This window comes from Phialemonium atrogriseum (assembly GCF_030411735.1).
Source record: "Phialemonium atrogriseum strain 8032-3 unplaced genomic scaffold QBC33scaffold_2, whole genome shotgun sequence".
Taxonomy (NCBI): Eukaryota; Fungi; Ascomycota; class Sordariomycetes; order Cephalothecales; family Cephalothecaceae; genus Phialemonium; species Phialemonium atrogriseum.
The window spans coordinates 2,020,245-2,041,250 of record NW_026848139.1 but is presented as its reverse complement, the minus strand read 5'-3'; the positions used below and the strand labels follow the sequence as shown (position 1 = coordinate 2,041,250).

General features: G+C 57.0%; 6 protein-coding genes across 6 annotated transcripts; 3 read left to right on the top strand and 3 right to left on the bottom strand.

Annotated features, from left to right (window-relative positions):
* The first annotated feature begins 191 nt into the window (after window positions 1–191).
* Window positions 192–1,667, top strand: QBC33DRAFT_171978 (uncharacterized protein). Its single transcript, XM_060422336.1, has 2 exons — window positions 192–814; window positions 908–1,667. The coding sequence occupies exons 1-2, from the start codon at window positions 373–375 to the stop codon at window positions 1,585–1,587; spliced, it is 1,122 nt and encodes a 373-aa protein (XP_060288178.1). The 5' UTR covers window positions 192–372; the 3' UTR covers window positions 1,588–1,667.
* A 1,835-nt stretch (window positions 1,668–3,502) lies between these two features.
* QBC33DRAFT_511445 (uncharacterized protein) lies at window positions 3,503–6,358 on the bottom strand (the record flags this gene model as incomplete). The annotated part of the gene is made up of 1 exon (XM_060425841.1): window positions 3,503–6,358. One exon carries the CDS (start codon window positions 6,356–6,358, stop codon window positions 3,503–3,505), a length of 2,856 nt encoding a protein of 951 aa, XP_060288177.1.
* Window positions 6,359–10,319: 3,961 nt separating this feature from the next.
* Window positions 10,320–13,677, top strand: QBC33DRAFT_555120 (copper-translocating P-type ATPase; the record flags this gene model as incomplete). The annotated part of the gene is made up of 2 exons (XM_060429598.1): window positions 10,320–10,662; window positions 10,739–13,677. 2 exons carry the CDS (start codon window positions 10,320–10,322, stop codon window positions 13,675–13,677), a joined length of 3,282 nt encoding a protein of 1,093 aa, XP_060288176.1.
* A 317-nt stretch (window positions 13,678–13,994) lies between these two features.
* Window positions 13,995–15,640, bottom strand: QBC33DRAFT_566093 (uncharacterized protein). Its single transcript, XM_060430443.1, has 4 exons — window positions 15,274–15,640; window positions 14,743–15,127; window positions 14,543–14,679; window positions 13,995–14,439 (listed from the first exon to the last, which is right to left on the bottom strand). Exons 1-4 carry the CDS (start codon window positions 15,365–15,367, stop codon window positions 14,300–14,302), a joined length of 756 nt encoding a protein of 251 aa, XP_060288175.1. The 5' UTR covers window positions 15,368–15,640; the 3' UTR covers window positions 13,995–14,299.
* Window positions 15,635–16,958, top strand: QBC33DRAFT_525275 (uncharacterized protein). Its single transcript, XM_060426801.1, has 2 exons — window positions 15,635–16,225; window positions 16,302–16,958. Exons 1-2 carry the CDS (start codon window positions 16,040–16,042, stop codon window positions 16,842–16,844), a joined length of 729 nt encoding a protein of 242 aa, XP_060288174.1. The 5' UTR covers window positions 15,635–16,039; the 3' UTR covers window positions 16,845–16,958.
* A 419-nt stretch (window positions 16,959–17,377) lies between these two features.
* On the bottom strand, window positions 17,378–20,980 carry QBC33DRAFT_616135 (uncharacterized protein; the record flags this gene model as incomplete). The annotated part of the gene is made up of 6 exons (XM_060432658.1): window positions 17,378–17,481; window positions 17,821–19,297; window positions 19,342–19,697; window positions 19,802–19,973; window positions 20,054–20,353; window positions 20,471–20,980. The coding sequence occupies 6 exons, from the start codon at window positions 20,978–20,980 to the stop codon at window positions 17,378–17,380; spliced, it is 2,919 nt and encodes a 972-aa protein (XP_060288173.1).
* Window positions 20,981–21,006: the final 26 nt, after the last annotated feature.

The following is a 21,006-nucleotide window of genomic DNA, read 5'->3' as shown; positions in this document are numbered from 1 at the left end:
GCGCAGCTAATTCTGGCTGGGTGCCCCGTTCCACTATATCGACTCGATCCGGGGTCACTTACGGATACAACCTGCAGGCAGAGGAGCACCGAGTTTTGACCAGCCTTTTTGTCCCGCTGTTTCCCTCTCTCTTCCCCACCACCAACCTGGTTTATCCTGCAGGCTGATCTGATGGGTGGTCTCATTTGCTCCTTCATGCATCGATTCTAAACCCGTTCCTACTGCGTAGAGCCTCGCCTTCAAAAGACGTACTCCTTTTTCAACAACTCCTTCACTCGGGCTCCCACTCGAATAATCCGGGCAACGCCGCGCGCAAAGCGACCCTCACCACATATTGAGAAAAGCGAGCCAGAAGAGAGAAGCAGCAGCAAAATGGTGGGGCAACGTCTCCGGGCACTGCAAATCGCGGCGGCGACGATAGCAGCGACGCTCCTGCTGCTCCAGCCGGCCTCCGCTCTCCCCAACGAAGCCGCCGTGATGGCCCGGAAGCAGGAAGTGGCCGATCCCGCGCCGAGCGTCTGGGTGAGCGTTGATCCAAAGGGCAGCCCCCACACCTTCTCGCCAGTCGTGACCGAGGTCGGCGGCAAGACGACGACCATCTCCGCGCCGCCCTCCAGCCTGACCAAGACGGCGACCTACACGCTGTCTCCCAGCGGCCAGCCATCGACGGTTACCGGGGTTGCGCCGGTGGCGACCGCGAAGGACAGCAACGGAGAGGGACTCTTCCTGGCCTGCGAGGTCTACCAAGGCGCCGGAGCTCCATTCTGCCAACCAAAGGGAGGCAGTCTGTTGAACCCGGGGAAGTCATACTATAGTAAGCTCACCAGCACGCCAACTTGGGCACCCTGCTCGATCCACTAGGGTCAATCTGAGCAGCCCGACTAACCCTCTTTCTCCCCCAAAACAGTCACATGGACACCCTCCTACTTCGCCGACCCCGACAGCATGGTCCAGTTCCAAGCCGACTACAAAGATGGCGACAGCGACGGCTTCACATCCGACCGCATCCCCGCCAGCCAGGGCTACTTCGTGTGGACCATCGCGCCCGACTTCCTGACCAAGCAGGGCCACCCCTCCCTCGACGTGTCCCTCTTCCTCGCCTACTCGGACGACAACGCCGCCGACCTCCAGGACCGCGTCGCCGGCCCGTCCATCGTCATCACCAATGCCGAGAAGGGCAGCGACACCGGCGGCGGGGGCAGCAAAAGCGTCTCCCCCGCCGCCATCGCCGTCCCGATCATCGTCGTCGTCGTCCTCGCCATCCTCGGGGCCGTGTGCTTCATGTCGTGGAGACGGCACGGCACACTTCCGCTGGTGGGCGCCATCGGGTCGGCGCGCCGGCGCTCCGGCAGCCAGGGCTACGGCATCCGGCAGAGCAGGTCGCAGCGCGTCGGCGGCGGCGATGGCGGGGTCGGGATCGGGGCCGGTGGTGTGGGTGTGGACGATAAGAACAGGGGGGCAGCGGGGAACGCGGGCGGGATTCAGTTGACGGATCGGGATAGCTGGTCGCCTACGGGGGCGGCGGACGGGCGGGGCCGTAACGTCTTCCGGGAGGAGATGGAGAGGCAGCAAGATCGGGGCCGGTGACGGCCTGTCTGCTCTGATAGTTAGGTAGTGAGTACTGCGAGGGAGTGGCTGGGGTGTGGGGCACGGGGGCTGGGCTGAGGGGTCTCTCTTGCTCGGGCCCACGCCTCTGGGAAAGAGCGATCTCGGCTTTGTTTAGCGCAGATTTTGGAGACGGCGTGGAATGGCTTGCTTGCATGGGACTACACTACGTAGTAGGTCCATTAAACCCATAGGACCCTCACTGGGACGGGTCCGGCTTTGGGCTAGTGAAGCCATCTGGGATTCTACTTTTCCCCTAAAATTTCCACCACTTGTTCCTCGGGAAATTGCGGCTCACCCCTTTCTCACCGCCAGGTCGAGCTATGGTACCTTGCACTATGCTGTGCCACGCAAATAGTGTGGTCGTCCGGAGTCTACTCTGTCAGTTCTGTACCACCAAGATGCGCCAACATGTCGGTCGGAGATTTCCTAGTGACAAATGGGAGATGCGGCTCTGTGGACCACACCAAGGTTGGGTACAGTCCAGCTCGCCAAGCCTCCAATCGTCTCCCCTGAGCTCGCCTCGTGGCAAGCCCCAGGTCCACTGGACTACACCGGCCTGGAATACATGGAAGACTCGGAAGGGAACGGAGGTGGAAACCGCAGGGTATTGAAATCCAGTCGAGGTACGGATCCGTAGGAAGTGCCAAGATGACTTGGTAGGAAAGACAGGTGGCCTTGCTTCTTCGAATGCTTAGCATGGAAGAAGGAAAAGGGGTGGAGACGAAAAGGGAGAGAGGAGACCCGCAGCTAGAATCTCCAAAAGGCACTATAGAATGAACGAGGCATGTAGCTGGCTTCTTTGGATCTAGTCCCAATACCAGTGAGACAGTATCGACGACCCACCGAGCCTCCATACCTGATAAATACCCCGGTCGCCTAACACCAACTCCATCTCCTGCCCAGAGGCCAGTGACACCACTCCACTCAACATCCGCTCGCTGCCACGGTGGCGCGACAGCACGCCCCGCCGAGCCCGGCAGCCCCGACGCCAGCGACCTTGCACCATCGTCAGGACGGGAACCGCGCCACACCGGGGGGCCTCGTGCGTCGCGTCTCAAGAAAAAAAAGAAGACATATATGCAAGATCACAGGGCTCCTCCCTGTCAAGATGCAGCTCGGAAATCTCCTCGTTTTTGGGAAGCAAGGATAAATACTCCTTGCCAACCCCGAGAACGCCAGCCACATCCCACGGCGCGATGCAGGATGAAACAAGACGTCTGACGAGCCTTACGGAATGATGCGAGTTGGAAAGGTCTAAGCATACCAACGGGTCCTTGACGTCGTTGGGCATTCCCCGTCTTCAACTGTCGCGTGAGGTTCTTCAGGAACACAGCCCGGCCTGGACCGTCATGGGATATGGGCAGCGATTAGTGTGGGTATACATTGAATATGCTTGGACGGCGTCCAAGCAATACTCAGTAAAAATACACAATCTGGCGTGATACCCGCTACCAGCCAGATCTCAGCAACCTTAAACTGAGTTTATTCCGGTTGCTGAGGTCGAACTGGCAGCGGGTATCACGCCAGATGTGTGGGTATATATGTATGTACCATGTCTAGAAATAGATGATTAAAAAGGGGGAGTAATATGTCCAAAGTCCCTCCGTGGTCAGGCCCCGCCTGCCCACGAGCCGAGAAGATGATGATCATGTCGTGAAGATCGTTTTATCCAGTGTCCCGTCCAGTAGAGAGGGCTAGCCCATGACAAAGGAAATCGTGGTTGTTGTTGGCAGTGACCATATGCAAGGAATGAATGGTATTCCCCTCTGCTTCCGTGCGCCGCCGCCCTCTCAGATATATCGTATATATCGTGCCTTGACAAAAGAAATAATCACACCCCCGTCATGAGGGGGTTCCTTCCTCCCTCTCTTGTCCTGTCGCCGGTAGCAGCAACTCAACCATCATCAGCCCACAGCCCGACTTCGATCCCGGGCACGTATCCCACGGCACTCAACCGGACCTGTTTCTTCCGCGACAGCGCCGTCGCCATCGGGAGCGAGGTCTCCGCCGGCGAGATGGGCGAGTCGGGCCGCGGGATGCCCGCCGACACGTCGTCCTCGGGGATGCCGCCGCCGTCGTTAGCGTCGCCGACGATGCGCACGTGCAAGTCCTCGCCGTGGTTCTGCTTGTTGGGCGTGCCCCTCCTGGCGCTGACCGACTCGCCGACATATCTCCCCTGTGCGGCCGTGTTTCCGTGGGCCATCGCCGGGACCGGGAGCGACAGGCGGGGCGGCTTGCGAAGGTTTCGAAAGCCGGCGCCGGAGCCGGAGCCGGCTCCCAGGTCCGATGGGGTGTGAAGGGGTAGGTCCTCGCTGTTCCCGTCGTCGTAATCCATGAAATCGCTGAGATCCGGGCTTGGTTCTGCCGTGTCAAAGGTGTCGTCGATCTTCTCCATCGGCCGGTCATAGTAGAGAAGAATGCGTCCGCGTTCGGCGTCGCTCAGGCTCGACTCGTCGCTGGTCTCGAATGCGATGGCGCCGGCTCGCGGAGACACCAGTGTCAGCTGCTGCTGTTGTTGGTGCCCCAACGCAGGTGCCCCGGGCGCCTCATGTAACGGCGCCAATCCGCCGGGGTTGGATGAGGCACGCCGTGATCCCTGCCGGCTTGAGGAGCTCCTACGGTCCAGTGATGATCGGTTCTTGGGTGGTGGTGGCAGGGGTTGGTTTGGAGCTTGGTGGGGGTTTTCACGGCCACGGAGGTACTGGTAGGGTTGGGGTTGGGGCTGGAGATGCTGGAAGAGCACTTCCTCGGACGCGCTATCATTTTCCGCCTCCAGTTCGGCGATGATGTTTTCACGCATCCGGGCCCGCTTCAGCCGAAGCGCTGCCAGGAGCATCTCCTCCTGTCGCGTCACCGTCATCAATCGACCGTTGTGGCTGGTGTTGCCCAGCGGGCTGCTTAATCCCGGGCTACCGACACTGCTGGCCACAGATGCCATGCTCTTGCCACTGCGAATTGACATCTCATCTAGAGATAGGGGCTTGTTCGGCGACTGGAGATAGTGGTCTATCGAAGTCGGTGACAGAGAGCCCCGACCGAGGTCCGACGCGGTCGAAGATTGCGATGACCGGCGAGGCGCGGCCTGCTGGTTGTGATAATAGTTGCTGTGGTAGTGTGGCGTTTGCGCCGGCGTCATGGTAATCGCACGCGCCTCGTGGACTCCGGAAACTCCGGAACTGCTGCGAGGGCTGGGACTCAACTTCGATCCAGCTGTAGCAGACCTCGCAGTGACGGTCGAGGCAAGTGACAAACGGGAGAGAGATCTCATCGAGTGCGATGTTTTGGTTGTCGCAGACGAGATGGACAGCGAGCTCGTGCGCTCGCTGATCCTTGGTTGGCTGCTGCTGACGGCGATGTCTGGGACGCTCTCAACCCTGGAGAGATGGTTATTATTGCCGGGGGTTAGCCTGTCAGGCCGTGGAGGCCTGGCACGGGTTGCATCCGAAGGAGGGGACCGAGATGCTTTGGGAAGGCTCATTGAGCCGACACTAGTTGGGCTCTGCGACGAATCCGCAGACGGACGTCTCGTTGTGGAAATGAACGGCTTGGGAGCGTCCGTGTAATCATCTTCCGAGTCTGACGACAACGAGAGCACGCTACTCTGGTGGAGATCAAAGTCCACTAGGCTGCGGTCCGTTCGCTTCGAGGCCTTCGAGGTGCGCGTATGCCGGCTGGACACGCTCGCTGCGTAGTCAGCAGGAGGCGAAACGAGGCTCGAGGGAGTCGCGAGTGAGGGAACAGGCGTATCTGGCCCGCTCAACGGCATTGCGGGTGTGCTATTCCCGGAGAACGGAGCTCGGCGGGGCGACTTGGAGGAGGGAGAGAGGTAATCGTTCGTCGACGTGCTTTGAAGGGGCAATGCGTGGGATGGGCTGCGGGACGAGCTGCGGGACTCATCGGTTGTCATGTCCAGCTCCTTTTTTGCAATGGTTTGGAATGACCGTTGCTCATAATGGTCGTACAGGTTGGGTAGATTTGCCGTCGAAGCTGCTGCCCTGGCTTTTGCCAGCTCCGATGATTGCACAGTGGTGCTATTACCTGATAGCTGGCGGATGGACCGCGGGTCGATACCTTGCGAGACAGAGAGGACCGATGGAGACAGTGCCACGATATCATGTCCAAGGACACGACCGTTCGAGGAGTCGGGACGGGGCGTTTGGTGCTTGGCAGATCGCGACTTCGGCAGCAAATACGAGAGATCCAACCTGCTTGGCTTCTTCTTGATCTTCTTTGGCGACGATAGGGTCCCATCAACGTCGAGAATAGAGCTCGCCTTCGGCGGCAAGCCCCGAGCTATGGCGGAGGCAGATGTCTGCTGGGATATCGACAAGGGAAGCTTGGATTTGTCGTAGAACGACACAATCGTGGAGCTCGACTCTCGACGACGGAGACTCGAGGCGTCGGTCATCATGTCGTTTGTGCCAAATCCGGCAACTGAGCCTCCTTGCCCTCCAGCTCCGAGGGTCCTCGGTATTATCGCCGACTCGTCCTCCCAGCGTCCCTGCGTATCTCCTCGTCTAGCTGTGTGAGCCGCATGACTAGCGGTACTCTCGGATATACTAATGCTGATGCCCGAGTTCGATGTGGTGTCCCATTGTCTCCCGCTATCTCTGGATAGTGCGTCTATATTGATGTCTGCGGTGCCGAGGGTCCTCTGTGCCTTGCTCAACGGCCCTGAGATCGACGGTTCGGGAGCCGGCTTTGACTTTCGTCTAGGTAAGGGGAAGGTGAATCTCGAAGAGCGACCCATGGCGACGTCGGTGTTGCCTTTCCTCGTTCCCAATGGTCACGGGAAACGCTAAAAGCACCTTCGGGGCCGGCGAATCTCAGGGTTGCGACTTCATGGGAGGACCCAATCCGGTCGTGTATGGTTGTCTGAGAAGGGTGTGGCGGTGCGAGTCGGTATTAATGGGTCGTCCAGAGAATCCAGAGGGCGGCGGTGTGTCCCTTTTCCTCCCAGTGCAAGGAAATTGCGGATCAAGGCGGTGAAACGGGTGTAGACATAAGAGACTCGCTCAGCCGCAACAGGCGTCCCGGAATTGGCCAGGGATTGGGTGAGCAGTCATATGTCACAGGAAAGGGACGTTGCAGAGAGCGAATGTCGAGAAGCGAGAAAGTTGGAGGGAGTAGGTCGGGGGATAAAGGGAGAAACAGGACTCAGTCATGTGAATTGGTTGAAGGTCCGAAATCCCATTCGGCAAGTTGGATAGGGTACAAGCTACCTACTTGTACCGCCTGCACTTGCATATAACCCCTGTGCAGCAGCCGGGGATCTCCAGGCCGTCTGGAGCTAAACGAGGAGCTAATAAGTTCTAGGAAATTACCAGCCTACCGCCAAAGGAATCGAAGATCTGTCGATGCGCGACATCTGGGATGTCACGAAAATCCAGGATGTCAGCCGCCGATTCATTACACTGCGTAGTAATTTGGACCCCCGGTTTGTATGTATGTATGTACAGTACACGTGTACGGATAGTAATTTTGCTGCACAAATGCCGGGCATTCTCTGGCAGCCAACTTGACACACATTATGCATCTGCCTATTTACAGTTCATCTAGCACCATCACCATTCTTTAAGCTAGCCTAGCTGGTGTCTGCAAAGAAAAGAAGCAAGTTCATAGCTGCCTACCCCAATGTCAGGTACCGAGTTAGGTACCCACGTATGGAGTGGATGGTACCTGACCGGAGATAGCGACGGGAGATGGTTACGTCAGTCCTTATTTAGGTAGGTAGCTCGCACGGACGGGCTCGTGCTGCAAAATTAGTGTACATACACCGGAACTTGCCCTATGAATTTCCCACCGAGCTGCGCAAGGATCTGGCAAGGAGGAGATGGGCCTAATTCAGAGAAAAGCCACTGCTAGCTCCAGCTCCTGGCCGACGATCGCTATGACCTTGGGCTTGTGAGTTGAGATCAACAGTCACAAGGAATAACCTCGCAGCGCTATTGAGACGATTCCACGCAGGTCCGCCGCTCAGACAACCGAGCAACCTAAACCCAACCCCCATTTACCCAGCGTGGAGGTGAACGGACACCTGAGACATGGACGGATCGGGATACCCGGTTCTTCCTATTTGGCCCTTGTTTCCGCACTACCACAGTAGTGGCTTGGTTGGGCGGCGCGGCCGAAGACCACTCTATTCCTCACCTGGCTGAAGCACTGGGTGTTGCGCATCTGAGGCTCGCCGCCGTGCAGCGCTTTTGTCTCCCTCCCGGGCTTTGTCTTGCCTCTGCGGCTGCGGCTGCCGCAGGTGCCCGCAGGCAGGTGCCCGCCGGATACGGGAACATGCGACCGCGTCGACAAAGACCAGGTCGGTCCACCCATGGCGCGCCCCAGTCCCAGAAGAGGTTGGTTCTGGTTGCTTTACGCCTAACAAACGCTTGAGAGATTCAGATCAGCGCCTTTCCTACAAGTGCGATTGATTGGGATAAATAGCCATCCGCCCCGTCTAGTGAAACCAAGAGAACCTGTGGCGTATAGACGGTCAATAGTCAACAGGGACGGACCATGGTAACCGCTGACAAACAGAGCTAAAAGCCAGGGAGAAACGGGAGAACTTTTGAGAGTTGGTCGGTGATAAGGACACACGGGCCTCCTCCCTTGCGTCGTCACTTGCATCCTTCTTTCCGTCCAAAGATTCGACGCTGGAGATGACTCGCCTTGTCTGTACCTACTCTGCAAAGCACCATTCCCAGTTTTCGCGCTGGGAAACGGATCAGCATGCAGTGGAAGCGGGCGTCCGTGCTGCAGTGCACGTATAACTCCCTTTTCCCAGCTCCATGTTAGTGCGATACAACGATAACAGCCCGATTGTGGCTGGTGGAAGTTTGATTTGATGTGGGACTTGGTCCTGTGCTAACATATTTCGAGGGCTGTACCAACATCGGATCGACGCCTCCAGATCACAGCGACCTCTTTCCTCTCTCCGCTTGTCTGTGTGTCACACCTTTTTCTTTTCCTCCCGTGTCCTTTACGCTATGCGAACAATTGCAAGCCCACTTGGTTTCTTAACGAACGAATCAGCAGAGAGAGTAGGCGTAGAACATCGGCAGACCCAGAACCACGAGAAATCGCTTCTGGTTGTCCTGCGCAACGACCTCCTCCATCCCCTGTGGCTAGCTGTCTTGCGAACACCCATCAGCTCTTGCGCCCAGGGCGTTATTTACTCTTTTTTTTTCTTCTTAAACCCGGTCTTTACCAGTCGGTGTGCGACAACCCCACTGCGGCATGTCTCACCAACCACAACTGTTCGAGTGTAGCCGGGTTTGACCACCGTGGCTGTAACTTAAGGTAGGCGGGCCGTAGGTACTCACGGTGAGGGGTAGCTCCTTGCCTTCTTCGGCGTTCTGGCGTTGAGAACCCAAAGTTGTCGACGCCACAGCGCATGCAAACTGCAAAGCGATGCAGGAGTCACTGGCACGGTAACATCCTCGCACACGTATTGCACATGCACACATTACCATAGGTACCACACATCAGATGGTGTCGGTGGTTGGTGATCCCCAAGGCCTTCGACAAATCTGTACGTCCGTATGCGCCCCAGGTTTCGCTCCGCTCCCGAGCAGATCCCAAACCTTAACTGCCTAGTGTCTCGTTTCTGAACTTTTCCAGGAGGCGGCGCCGATACCTACTCCAAACTTGTTATTATCATGCGATGCGCGCAACCAATAGCATGGTGAAACACAATTGATAGAGACAGCAGGATAGGATGGAAGGTTGACCTTGGCAAAGCAATCCTGGTGAGCAGAGCTGAGGTGGGGGAGCTACCTTGGTACCTAATTGACACGTGAGCTCGTGGTGGAATGGTGGTCGTTCTCTCCGAGATTTGTAGCTGAGAAGTTTGCCATAAATTATCGCCAAATTGACGAACTCTTATATCGAGGACTCCCTGTCTTGTCTTGCTGAGCAAAGGTCGAGAACCATCTCCAGCTTAACGGCCCTTCAAGCACCTCGCTTTCGCTTCCTCCACTGTGTCTCTCCCCAAGACCTACCAGCCAACCAGTGTCGGGGCGGGAGAGAAGCCGAGGGGCCATGACTTCGAAGAAGTCCCGGTGCCTGCGACACCACAGGCCTTTGCCCGGGGAGAGATCAACCCATGCCTCAACAGTGGCGAGGCATGGCTCGGGATCCTTTTGGGGATGTTAGACGCTGAGGCTAGCAGATGTTGTGCTCCTTGAACATTTGAGCCAGCCGCATGCCGCATGCTACATGCCAAGCAGGCGATGTGGACAGGTCATGCTGCCGCCCGGTCCTGCCTTCACAAGTACAATTAGGTACATGGGGTGTGCGCCTGGGGCAGCAACATACTGACAATAGCAGAAGTTTACCAAGCTAGATGGAACTAGCTCTAAGTCAAAGCAGAGGAGAAAGTTCGGACGAAGGCACACTCGGACACTTCCCAACCTCCTCCACACTTCCAGCTTCTGCATGGAGGCGTTCCTGCAGAATGCATAGTGACCACGATAGTCAGCGAACTGTGGTCTGTCGCTCGATGAGAACGGCGGCCGTGGAATGATGGATCTCCTGACCATCGGCTTCGAGGCCGATGCCGGGATTGGACGGCAGCGAAGTCATGGAAGGAAAATGTGGTCTGTGCTGCACAGCGCAGCCCAACCACATTCTCGTGTGCTGTAATCCGTACATCGTGCCTCTCTCACTTCATTTCCCGAATCTCCAGGTAATCGGTAGGCACCTCGCCACCATATACTATGGCTTGCGGATGCCCCTCTCTGGTTGAAGATGGCAATCTCGCCAACGTCGCCAATCCTGACAGTGATAATCGCGCCTGCCCCGAGGACGATGGTTGCTGCGGGGCAGACTCTGGAGCGCAAGAAAGCTGCTGCAAGCCACTGGCGAATATAGCCACTGCCAAAGAAGATGACGGCTGCAGAACGGCGATTGAGGATATTGACTGTGTGGAGAGCTGCTGCCCGGCAGTAACGCGCCAACAAACGGAACTTGAGACCAAGCCCGACTGCTGTAAGGGCAAGGCATCCCCCTGCTGTGACTCGACCTGCATCGACCGTCTTGCCCTGCGTGAATGCGAGAAAGGTAAGTCTGGCCCGCTATCGCATGCTGTTGTCTGCCATTCTCCGTGCCGGTACTGACGCCGAGACGGACAACCTAGTCGACACCAGCTCCGATGCCAGCACGGCCTGCAACGGTGCCGAGGACGGGAAGCCCTGCCGTCGCCATTCCAGTGCTGCTCGCGAGCGCTACCAATCCACCTTGGAAGCGCTGGGATGCATCTGCCGTGCTCTACTGGCCCTGGGACAGGAATCGTGCTGTGCCCCGCGGGAACGACGGTCTGTGGAGAGGAAGCGCTCGCAACCGCCGTCCCACCCTCGCATTTCAGCCGACTCGTGCTGCGCAACCGGAGCGTGCGCAAGTGTCACCGTTGAGGGCCCCTGGCCGAAATCTAAGAGACGCTCCCGCGCTAGCCGGCCTGGATCGGCCGGTGATTCTTGCTCGCAGGGCTGTTGTGCCAAGGCTCCGGCGCCTCGCGTTGCTAGTTCTTGCGCCGATGCTTGCTGCGGTGGGGAGAAATCCCATGAGGTGACCGAGAAGACCAAGGAAATTCCCGCCAACGAAGCTCGAGCCACTGACCTTGAGAGGGGGGTCTCAGACTTCGAGCACGTCGTCCTCAGTGTCTCGGGGATGACCTGCACAGGCTGCGAGACGAAACTCCATCGGACAATTACCAAGCTTGACTCGGTCCGGAACCTGAAGACAAGCCTTGTACTTGCGCGGGCCGAGTTTGACCTGGACGTCGGCGCTGAATCTCTGGCCGAGGTCATGAACCACCTCCAACGAACCACCGAGTTCAAGTATGAGAGGATCACGAATCAGGGATCCAGCATCGACCTCATCACTCCCGGCGACCCAACGGAAGTTATCAACCGCGCGTGGCCGGACGGCGTCACGGAGATGAGCGTCGTTGGGAAGACAATCGTCCACGTCGAGTTTGACGCCCAGAAAGTCGGGGCGCGAGACCTCGTCGAGAAGGGCTGGGATACGCCCATGAAGCTCGCCCCGCCTCGTGCAGACCCGGCTCTCGAGGCCGGCGGCAAACACGTTCGCCATGTCGGATACATGACCCTGCTGTCTGCGGTCCTCACCATCCCAGTCCTGGTGATGGCCTGGGCTCCCCTGCCCAAGAGGGAGATCGCGTACAGCTCTGCCTCGCTCGCCCTCGCGACCATGGTCCAGGTCGTCGTCGCCGGTCCGTTCTACCCAAAGGCCCTGAAGGCGCTGGTATTCTCCAGGATGGTTGAGATGGACCTGCTCATCGTCCTGAGCACGAGCGCGGCCTACGTCTTTTCCGTCGTGTCGTTCGCCTTCCTCCTCATGGGACAGCCGCTATCGACGGGTCAGTTCTTCGAGACGAGCACCCTTCTCGTCACCCTCATCATGGTCGGCCGCTACGTCAGCGCGCTCGCCCGCCAGAAGGCCGTCGAGTCGATATCGGTGCGTTCGCTACAGACGCCCACCGTCGTGATCTTGGGCGAGGGGCCCCGCGGCGAGAGAGAGATCGACGCCAGGCTGCTGCAGTATGGCGACGTTTTCAGGGTCATGCCGGATTGCAGGGTTCCGACTGACGGGACGGTTGTATCGGGATCCTCGGAACTCGACGAGTCGATGATCACTGGGGAGTCTATGGTCGTCGAGAAGCACCCCGGCTCCGCGGTCATTGCGGGGTCGGTCAATGGCTCAGGGGCCCTCACCGTTCAGCTGGCCCGACTGCCCGGGGATAACACGATCAGCACAATCGCCGGCATGGTCGACGAGGCGAAACTGTCGAAGCCAAGGATCCAAGATATTGCCGACCGGGTTGCGTCCTACTTTGTCCCTGTCATCGTCATGCTGGCGACTATCACCTTTGTCGTTTGGATAGCTGTCGGTGTCGGTGTCCAGAAACAGTCTGGTTCTGATGCAACAATTCAGGCGGTGACATACGCGATTACTGTCCTGATCGTGTCGTGCCCTTGCGCCATCGGTCTCGCCGTCCCCATGGTTATTGTCATTGCTACCGGGGTGGCAGCTGAACGAGGCGTCATCTTCAAATCTGCCGACAGTCTCGAGGTCGCATACAAGGCCACCCATGTTGTATTCGACAAGACCGGAACAATCACGCAAGGCAAGCTTACTGTTGCCCGGGAGGAGTATTTCGGTCATGATCCGGCCACCACAAAGTCGCTCCTGTTTGGTCTAGTTGGTGGCATCAAGCACCCGGTGTCGTTGGCCGTTGCGCACCATCTCGAGGCAACGGGCGTGTCGGCAGCGGCAGTGATGGAACCCAAAGCCCTGGCCGGCAAAGGTGTGGAGGGCATCGCCCCAGGTTATGCACTTCGCGCGGGCAATTCTCGATGGCTCGACCTCTCCTCCGACCCCCGCGTCCAGCCCATCCTGTCACTGGGCTACACCGCCTTCTGCTTCACCGTGGACAGCTCCCTCGCCGCCGTGTTCGGTCTTGAGGACTCCCTGCGCCCCGACGCACTCGCCACCGTCTCGAAGCTGCGCGCCTCCGGCATCGCCGTCCACATCCTCTCCGGCGACGACGACGGAGCGGTCCGGGCAGTGGCATCCCGCCTCGGCATCCCCGCCACCAACGTCCGCTCCCGCTGCACCCCGGCCGACAAGCGAGCGTACATCCAACACCTCCAGTCCACCACCACCCCCAACCCACCCGTCATCATCTTCTGCGGCGACGGCACCAACGACGCCCCCGCGCTAGCCCAGGCCACGGTGGGGATGCACATGCACGCCGCTGCCGGCGGCACCGACGTGGCCGGCTCCGCGGCCGACGTGGTCCTGCTGCGGCCCGCGGCGTCGGGCGTCCGCACCGCCATGGCCGTGAGCCGGCGGTCGGCGCGCCGGATTGCCTTCAACTTCTGCTGGGCCTTCGTGTACAACGTCGCTGCCGTGTTGATCGGGTCGGGCGCGCTGGCTCGCGTCGGGGCCCGGATTCCGCCTGGGCTGGCGGGGCTGGGGGAGCTGGTTAGTGTGTTGCCTGTTGTTGGAGCGGCTGTTGCGTTGCGGTGGGGGGGTGGGCGGGAGGGGGAGTAGGCGTGGGTTGTGTTGGTTTGACGCGGGATGGTTGATGGTGTTTGTGGCTCGGTTTTGTCTCTACGTTCTGTGCGGGATTCCTTCTCTTTTGTGGGTGATATCTGTGCTGTCCCTACCGAACGATGTTGATACAGACACCTATGACAGCCACCTCCGGGTGTCACCTAGATGCAAGTATTCGAACCACCCAACCATCCCTTTTTTTGTTTCTTTTTGATGCTTCGCCTTTCACTCCTTAGTAGCCATGCATGCACCTCCTCTAGCCAAATATTTCTATGCCCATATTTTCCCAAGCTTCCCTACCCTCTAATATTCTCCTTTTGCCAGTCGTTTCGAACCACACCCCTGTACCCCTCTAGAAGGTGTGACCTCTCCCCTCTGGATGTGAAGAAACTCACCAATGGTCCTGGCGGGATTTGGTAAACCAAGACCTCCATTGCTAATTCCTGCCGCCCACGCGTTTCCCTCTCTCACTGTCTCGGGACGATGGTTAGAGGAGTAAGGCCAGATCAACGCAGAGAGCAGAGGAAACGACAACCGAGTCAAGCCAAGATCACCAGGATCAGAATAACATTCTTCCAACTTCTATAAACATCTCAACCCAATTTCCCCGGCCGACCCCTCAGTACAGCCCCACCAATATATCACCCCTAACCCGCGCCGTGATGTGCACCTCAGCCTCGAGATCAAGCTTGATTCCTACCATCAGAGCCGCTTCCTTTAGCTTGCCATCGGCGGTGACGGGTCCCTTGAGTAGGTTTCCTTTTTTATTGTTAGCCAGGGGGATCAGCCACGTGGATAGGCAATATTGGAAGGAGTAGTAGTAGTGGTGGTGGTGGTGGTGGAGGAATAGGTCTGGACTTACCGATTACGCCGTTCGCCTGCCCCGATATGTTGGGCAGTGGGATGTTGGGGCCGGGGAGGCCGGGGAGGTTGACCCGGGTTGTCGCCGAGTTCGCATTCGGTGGGGCCGCATAGGCCTGAGTATCGACTTTTGTTGGTCTGGGGGAGTGCCAGTCAGTCGGTCTTCGCCGTCAGTCAAATTCTTGGGAGGCTCCCACTTACTGGGAAGACATGGTGGAATCGGGGCTTGGTCTGTCCTGCAGAGGCCGGGGCGGGGTGGATGCTGTTGGCGACTCCTCGTTGACGGGAGTGTATGTGAGAGGCTCCTTCGTCGCCGCTGAGAACTGGTCCGAGGATGATTGCCGGGTTGGACGGGGAGGATCGACGCGCGGCTGGGGGTTCTCCGGGGGCTTCGTGGCCGACGGTATGCTTCCGAGGGACGACTTGTACGCGTGGCGCTTCTCCGGGGGAGACTGTTCGAGCGACGAGGCCCGAGACCGGTTGTTAAAGGTCGAGAGGGAGGGGTCGGTGTTAACCTTGAGGGGGATTTTGAAGGTCGAGGACCGTTTTAATTGAGGCGATGGGATGTCCGCGGGCGGTGATTCGACTGTCTCTGTGCGCAAGCTTCCAGAGGAAGATGCGGTTGAGAAGCGCCGGGAAGACGTGCTTAAAGAGACAGGGCGACGTCCCTGCAGTAGACCTTGGACGTCCTGCGGAGAGGGCTGAGGCTGGGAGGTGGGAATAGGGGCAAACAGGGTTGAGATGTCTTCAGAGCGGTCCAGATGCTCGGAACTCGGACGGATATCCGGCCCCTCTTATGCTTCCCATTGACCTGGCTATCAATCATTACGAAGCCTCTACGGTTGTAAGCCAGTTGTGCTTGATGTCCATGCGTGGCAGCGCAAGGGAGCTCTTGCCTGGCGTCGCGAAGTCAAATCGTGCGATGGTGGTTCTGTTATAAAACGTGCGAAACCAATCGTATGTTTTCCATTTGTCCCTCGGACCATTATGGAAGATCTTCGTTTTGGGGTCTGGAGAACCCTTGGGGTCGTTGAATTAGCAGCCAATTATACCAGCCAGGGCCCCTGTCACGACGATCATTCGCTGCACCGCAGATCAATCCGTTTTTGCAGACTTGAAGCAAGAATAAGCTCACCACCCCGACGTCTTCCCTGGGATGACATGATAGGGGAAGAATGGAAGCTTTCCTCGAACGCGCCAAGTCAGTGCTGAAATGCGTTCAGTTGGGGAATTCGCACATATCAGCAGATGATCTGGTTTCCTGCCGCGAACCCCTCACCGTTAGCGAATATCAAACACGAAGCACGCACCTCTGGTCCCACTGAAAGCAGGAGACTCTCTGACTGCGTCTCACTGGATCCATATGCTTGAGGTCGACCGGTTTTTATAGTTACGTCTGACGAACTCCGGATGCTTCAACTCCACAGTCATCCCATAAAACTGCAGGAATGATTATTGCTAAGATCCAAACGCAAGTAAATAAACAACCCCGTTGATTATGCTCACCCTCCTTATCGGCTTCGGCGCCATCGCCGGCGCCTCAGAGGGTATAAAAGCATCCCAGAGAAAATCCAGGCGAGAAGAACACCGCAGCCGAAAGAACAACCTCATTGTGCACTGCCCCAAGTCATCCGAGCATAGCATGGTCCTCGAGGGTCGCCGGGTTGTTCTCTCTGGGGACAAGGTTCGTACAAAGATGCGCATCGACGACACCGTCCTGAATGTCATGAGACAGGCCCGCAGACTGATCCGGACTACAGATCTACATCGACACGGGCAAGGACCACGACATGCCGTTCGGCCACCCATTCGCCGGCTACTATCTCGCGTACCCCGACACCAACTACGTCGGCCTTGTCTCCACGATCACGGACGAGGCGCCCATCATGAACTGGGTCTTCGTCCACCGCGAGACCTACGAGCTGAAGTTCGGGACGCGGCAGTTCTCCGAGGGCAACTTCACGGGGCCCTTTGATTGCACCCGGCAGGACAGGAGGCTGACCTTTGGTGGCTGGGAGGGCTTCTGCGCCGTCAAGGAGGGGAGTTTCTGGGCCGTGTATTTTGACCGCGACAGCGACAAGCTGAGGTCCAAGATCAAGGATGGGACTCCCGTGATCGAGATTGAGCTCATACGGAAGGAGATCAGGGCGAGCAAGCCCGAGGCGGCACCTCAGTCACAGGAGGGGAAGGGCGAGGGGGATTGGGGAAAGGAGCCGAATGGGGTGCCGCACAAGTCTCAGGAAAAAGGAGACCCGGAGCGAAGCGAGGAACCGGAACTTCCCCCAAGTCCAGATGTCGAGTAGTGTCTGAGGGAGTAAATGGGTTCGTCATCTAGAGAGTCTAGAAAGGTAGAAATATGTCTGCTAGTTCGCATGCAAAACGGTTGCAAAGTAGCACCAATTCATCCAAGTTAAGGCCTCTTAACACGACAATAGTGGAAGAAAGCCCTCTAAATTAGACCTCATATATGCACCGGCAGGTTTCCCAGAATCTGTGCCAGTGTAAGTGCTTACCTGCTAGAGCCCCTTCAGCTAAATATACATCACGGCCAGCTAGCTTCGTCTTGATCCGCTCCGCCTATGAGTGACTATCCTCGGCAGTCCCACGCTGTCATCGAAGAACCGAGTCTCGGGGTTCGACAGCTCCGGCACCTGTGCGCCCGGAGTGCGTATTACCCTAGACCCTGCTGTTGCCAGTTTCGTCCGTTCCCGAATGTAGTGTTTGATCCGGTTAGGGATATTACCTTCTATCTATCTCTTCGTCATTCTAGCAACCCTCCTTATCGTCAGCCGGCCGTTGTATCTCTGATCGTTGACTCTTGATTCCCAGTATTCACTCAAAACTCATCCTCCTCGAGTCCTGCCTCCTCCAAACTAAGAAGATCAAAGTGCATAAGCACCTCATAGAAGTCCTCTTCCTGCTTGGCTGTTGCAAGCACATCTTGAAGATGTTTGTTAAAGCCGAGCCTATATGGCCCTCTTGCTCGGTTACCACGGCTTCAAACTCGGGATATTTTCCGAAGGCTCGGCGCCGCTCTTCCTCAAGTTCGTTAGTGAGATGTTGTAATAGTCTGAGACGATCTTCTTGAAGCTGCATGTCTCGGGGCCACTGTCCTTCCGTTCGGCTGTCTCGAATGTCGTGAATCGTGAACCAAGCAGTATAACCCTTCTCTCTCCCCTATCCACTGTTTTTCGAGGCCTTGACCTAACCTCCCAAGTTTATCGACAACCGCCGAGTAACGTAATTTCTTGGCGCACCATGCATTATGAACCCACACACGGAGACCCTTATAGCGCCTCTCGAGGTCCTCGAGGCTTCCATTGTAAATTTTCTGGAAGTTATCCTGCCTCAAAGTATCCGCCAGCTCAAACGATTGCTCGCGCCGAGATACTCCATCATTCAGCCAAACCGCCCCAGGAGATTCTTCGTGGTCTGACGTCCAGGTACTGTGAACTCTGATCCACGCCTTGAAATGGTTAGTGCCGAGCCGGGGCAGCTCATCGTACTGAAAGTTGAGGGCCTTCCGGACAGGTCGATAGTGTTGAATCCAATGGAGTGCTGCGTATGGGAAGAAGGCTCGTGGTGGATCCGTCCTACACTGCTCCAGATACTCTGCCAACTGCCCATCATCCCATGTTGGAGAGTCCTCACCGTCCTTCTCAGGGTTAAACATTTTAATATAGCTGACGCAAACGTTGAGAAGAGTTTGGTTTGCTTGGTCCGGTTTGATAGGCCGCCAAGTTCCACTAGGATCACCTGCTAGAACATGGTCTGCTAATATGTTGCCAGGGGTCAGAGTTCGCGCCGGGCTGCAGTCCAATTCGAAGGACACGTTGATCAAGAAGGACCGTGCCGTTTGGTGAACAAAGTATAGTTTGCGGCGCCATATCCTGATAAAATGACCACAAAGCTGGCGGATGTGGTTGTCAAAGGGCCGGTGAAGCTGTTGACCAAGCGTCTCGAGTGATTGTGTCCTCGGTTGAACCGACAAAGGGACCTCTTCATCCCAGTTTTCCGGAAGGTTGGTAACCCCGAGAGTACTTTCCCTTACAGACCATTCTTGTTCCAGTGGATGACTGGTGGACTCCTTGTCCTTTGCCTTGTAGTCTTCCACCACTTCCACTGCGACACACATCTCCTCGACAGTTAATGGTCGGAATGCAGCCAGAACAATTGGTAAGAGCTTCCTTGTCTTTTCAGGATATACCCTAGATGCCCCCTCGAGGAGGTGCCGATACACATCATTCAGACTAGTTGTATTGAGAATCTTCTCCAGCTGTGCCACGGAGATGCCGTTCACGGTCGAGTCTTCGACCATCTTGATAACCAGGGATATCCAGAGGTACGTAAAGTCGGCTCCGGCGACTAATCTCTTGTGCAGACGCTCCAATACGTTCCTCGGAAGCGCAGAAGCCGACGCAAGCTCGCCGACCTTCCACTGGGCGAATAGAACAATGTCGGTCGTGATTGCCTGGTTTTCGTCTTCGCCTGCAAGCCTGAATCTGTTTCTGCGGTTGTCGCGGTTGACGTGGAGCAAGTCCTTATCAGTGAACAGGCCCAAAAATTGCTGTATCAGGCTGCTTGGACGGCTAAGAATAATAATCTTGAGACTGCACCTAGAGACCCGGCTGTCGGTGGCGGTATGCGAGTCGAAGAAGGACGAGAGGGCCCGAATGAATCGGCGAAGCGACTGCTCTTCACATTCATCCAGTCCATCCAGGACCCAGAGAACATCCTCCGCCCGGAATTGCTGATACTATCAATGAGAATGGACCACAGCGTTGAGAACCTGTTGCTGACGTGGGTCGGGGTGCCTTGGAATTTCCTCATGGCGTACTTGATCAAGCCATGCTGCGAACAATACATCTGGTGTAGAAGAGCAGATACCGCAGCCGATGCGTTGTCCTGGCGACCGATACCATCCATGAAGAAGAAGTATCCAAAGATTTGGACTGGCCTTGCTCCTCCTCGCTTGGCCTGGAAGTAGTCGACGAGAAACTTGGCCATGACAGATTTCCCACAGCCGGCGCTTGAAGTGAACCAGAGCAAGGACGAGCCCGGCCAGGACTGCCATTGCTGCCACTTTTCATGCGGGAGAATCCATTCGCACGTCCCTGGGACTGGGTCATCTATCTGGCCTAGGTGGTGCTGGTAGTCTGCGTTCAGTTGGTCCATACAGCTCTCTTCACGATTGGTGAACGCTGAATATTGATGGTCAGGACTCTTGCAATGCACATGTAGCCGCGCAATCGGCACTCACGAAGGTCAACGCTCTCATCCGGCATGCCAATCATGTCAAGTATAGCGAAGACAGCTGTCTGGTACCGTTGGTCGGCTGGTGAAGGGAACTTGCAGACACTGGAATGATTTGCCGGTGATGCGATGTCAAGTTCGTTGCTCCAGCCCAGCCTGGCCGAGTCTCTGTCGACGACCTAGAAAGAAGACGGCAGATGGCGTTAGGTCTCGTGTTAGGTGACTGAAGCGATCAAGAGTGTTGGGTCTCTCAACTCACGCGACAGTTGAGGCCAGGCATAAGTTCCGTCTCATAAAAGCTCCGAATCTTGAAGCCCCCTCCTCGATAGGCGAAGGAATCGGAGATGCGTTTCAGCATCTCCGAATCGACTTTGAGGTCTTTTGACAGTTTTGTATTGGTCGTGAAGCCGAGCGTTGCGGCCTTCGCAAGGCGAGTTCCAATGCTGTCCCAGAAGGCCAGATCCGAGCCTCTGTGGGGGGTGGCAAAGAATACCACACCTTGTATGCTCTCTAGCAAAGTTGCATAGAAGTGATCTTGCTCATGGGCCTTAATGACGGCCTGAATTTGTCAGAACATTTTCCAAAAATAAAAACAAAACAAGGATGAACAAGTACCTGTTTGAAAACTAAACCACCGAGACTATGGCACACGACAATGATATCTCCGCCTGTCTACTTGACACTTCCTGCTCGCTCTGACGGCGGCAAGGAGCTCCGACGCGAAGTCGCGGACGTCCGAGTCACCTCGACTGAAATAAGAGGCCGAGTTATATCCAAAGCTGGAAACCCGAGCATTTGGAATGTCTTTCGGGAGGCAGGACGCGTCACATAGCCAGTTGAGGCCTGTCGTCTTGCTGGTCCATGTCTTCTCACGATGGCCGTTGAGCCCATGAATGGCGATAATGTCCACCGCGTTCTCCTTCTCAGCCGGTTGGCTGATGAGCTCCTTCAAGCCGTAAGGGGACTCGTGAATTGTTTGCGGGGACGGATTCAAGCTCTCACGGCCGGCATTCTGTGGCGAGGAGGCTGGAGATTGTGTTGGCTTGTGATCATCAGGTGCGACGCCTTGGACGCTGTCTTGGGCATTCTCAGCCGGATCAAGCCTCGAACGCCCGCCCGGAGAGGGCGGCTCTTTGTCCGTTTGACCGGCTTTTCTGGATAACCACCGCCCCAAATGGCGGTGCATGGTTAGAAACTGCTGGCGGACACAAC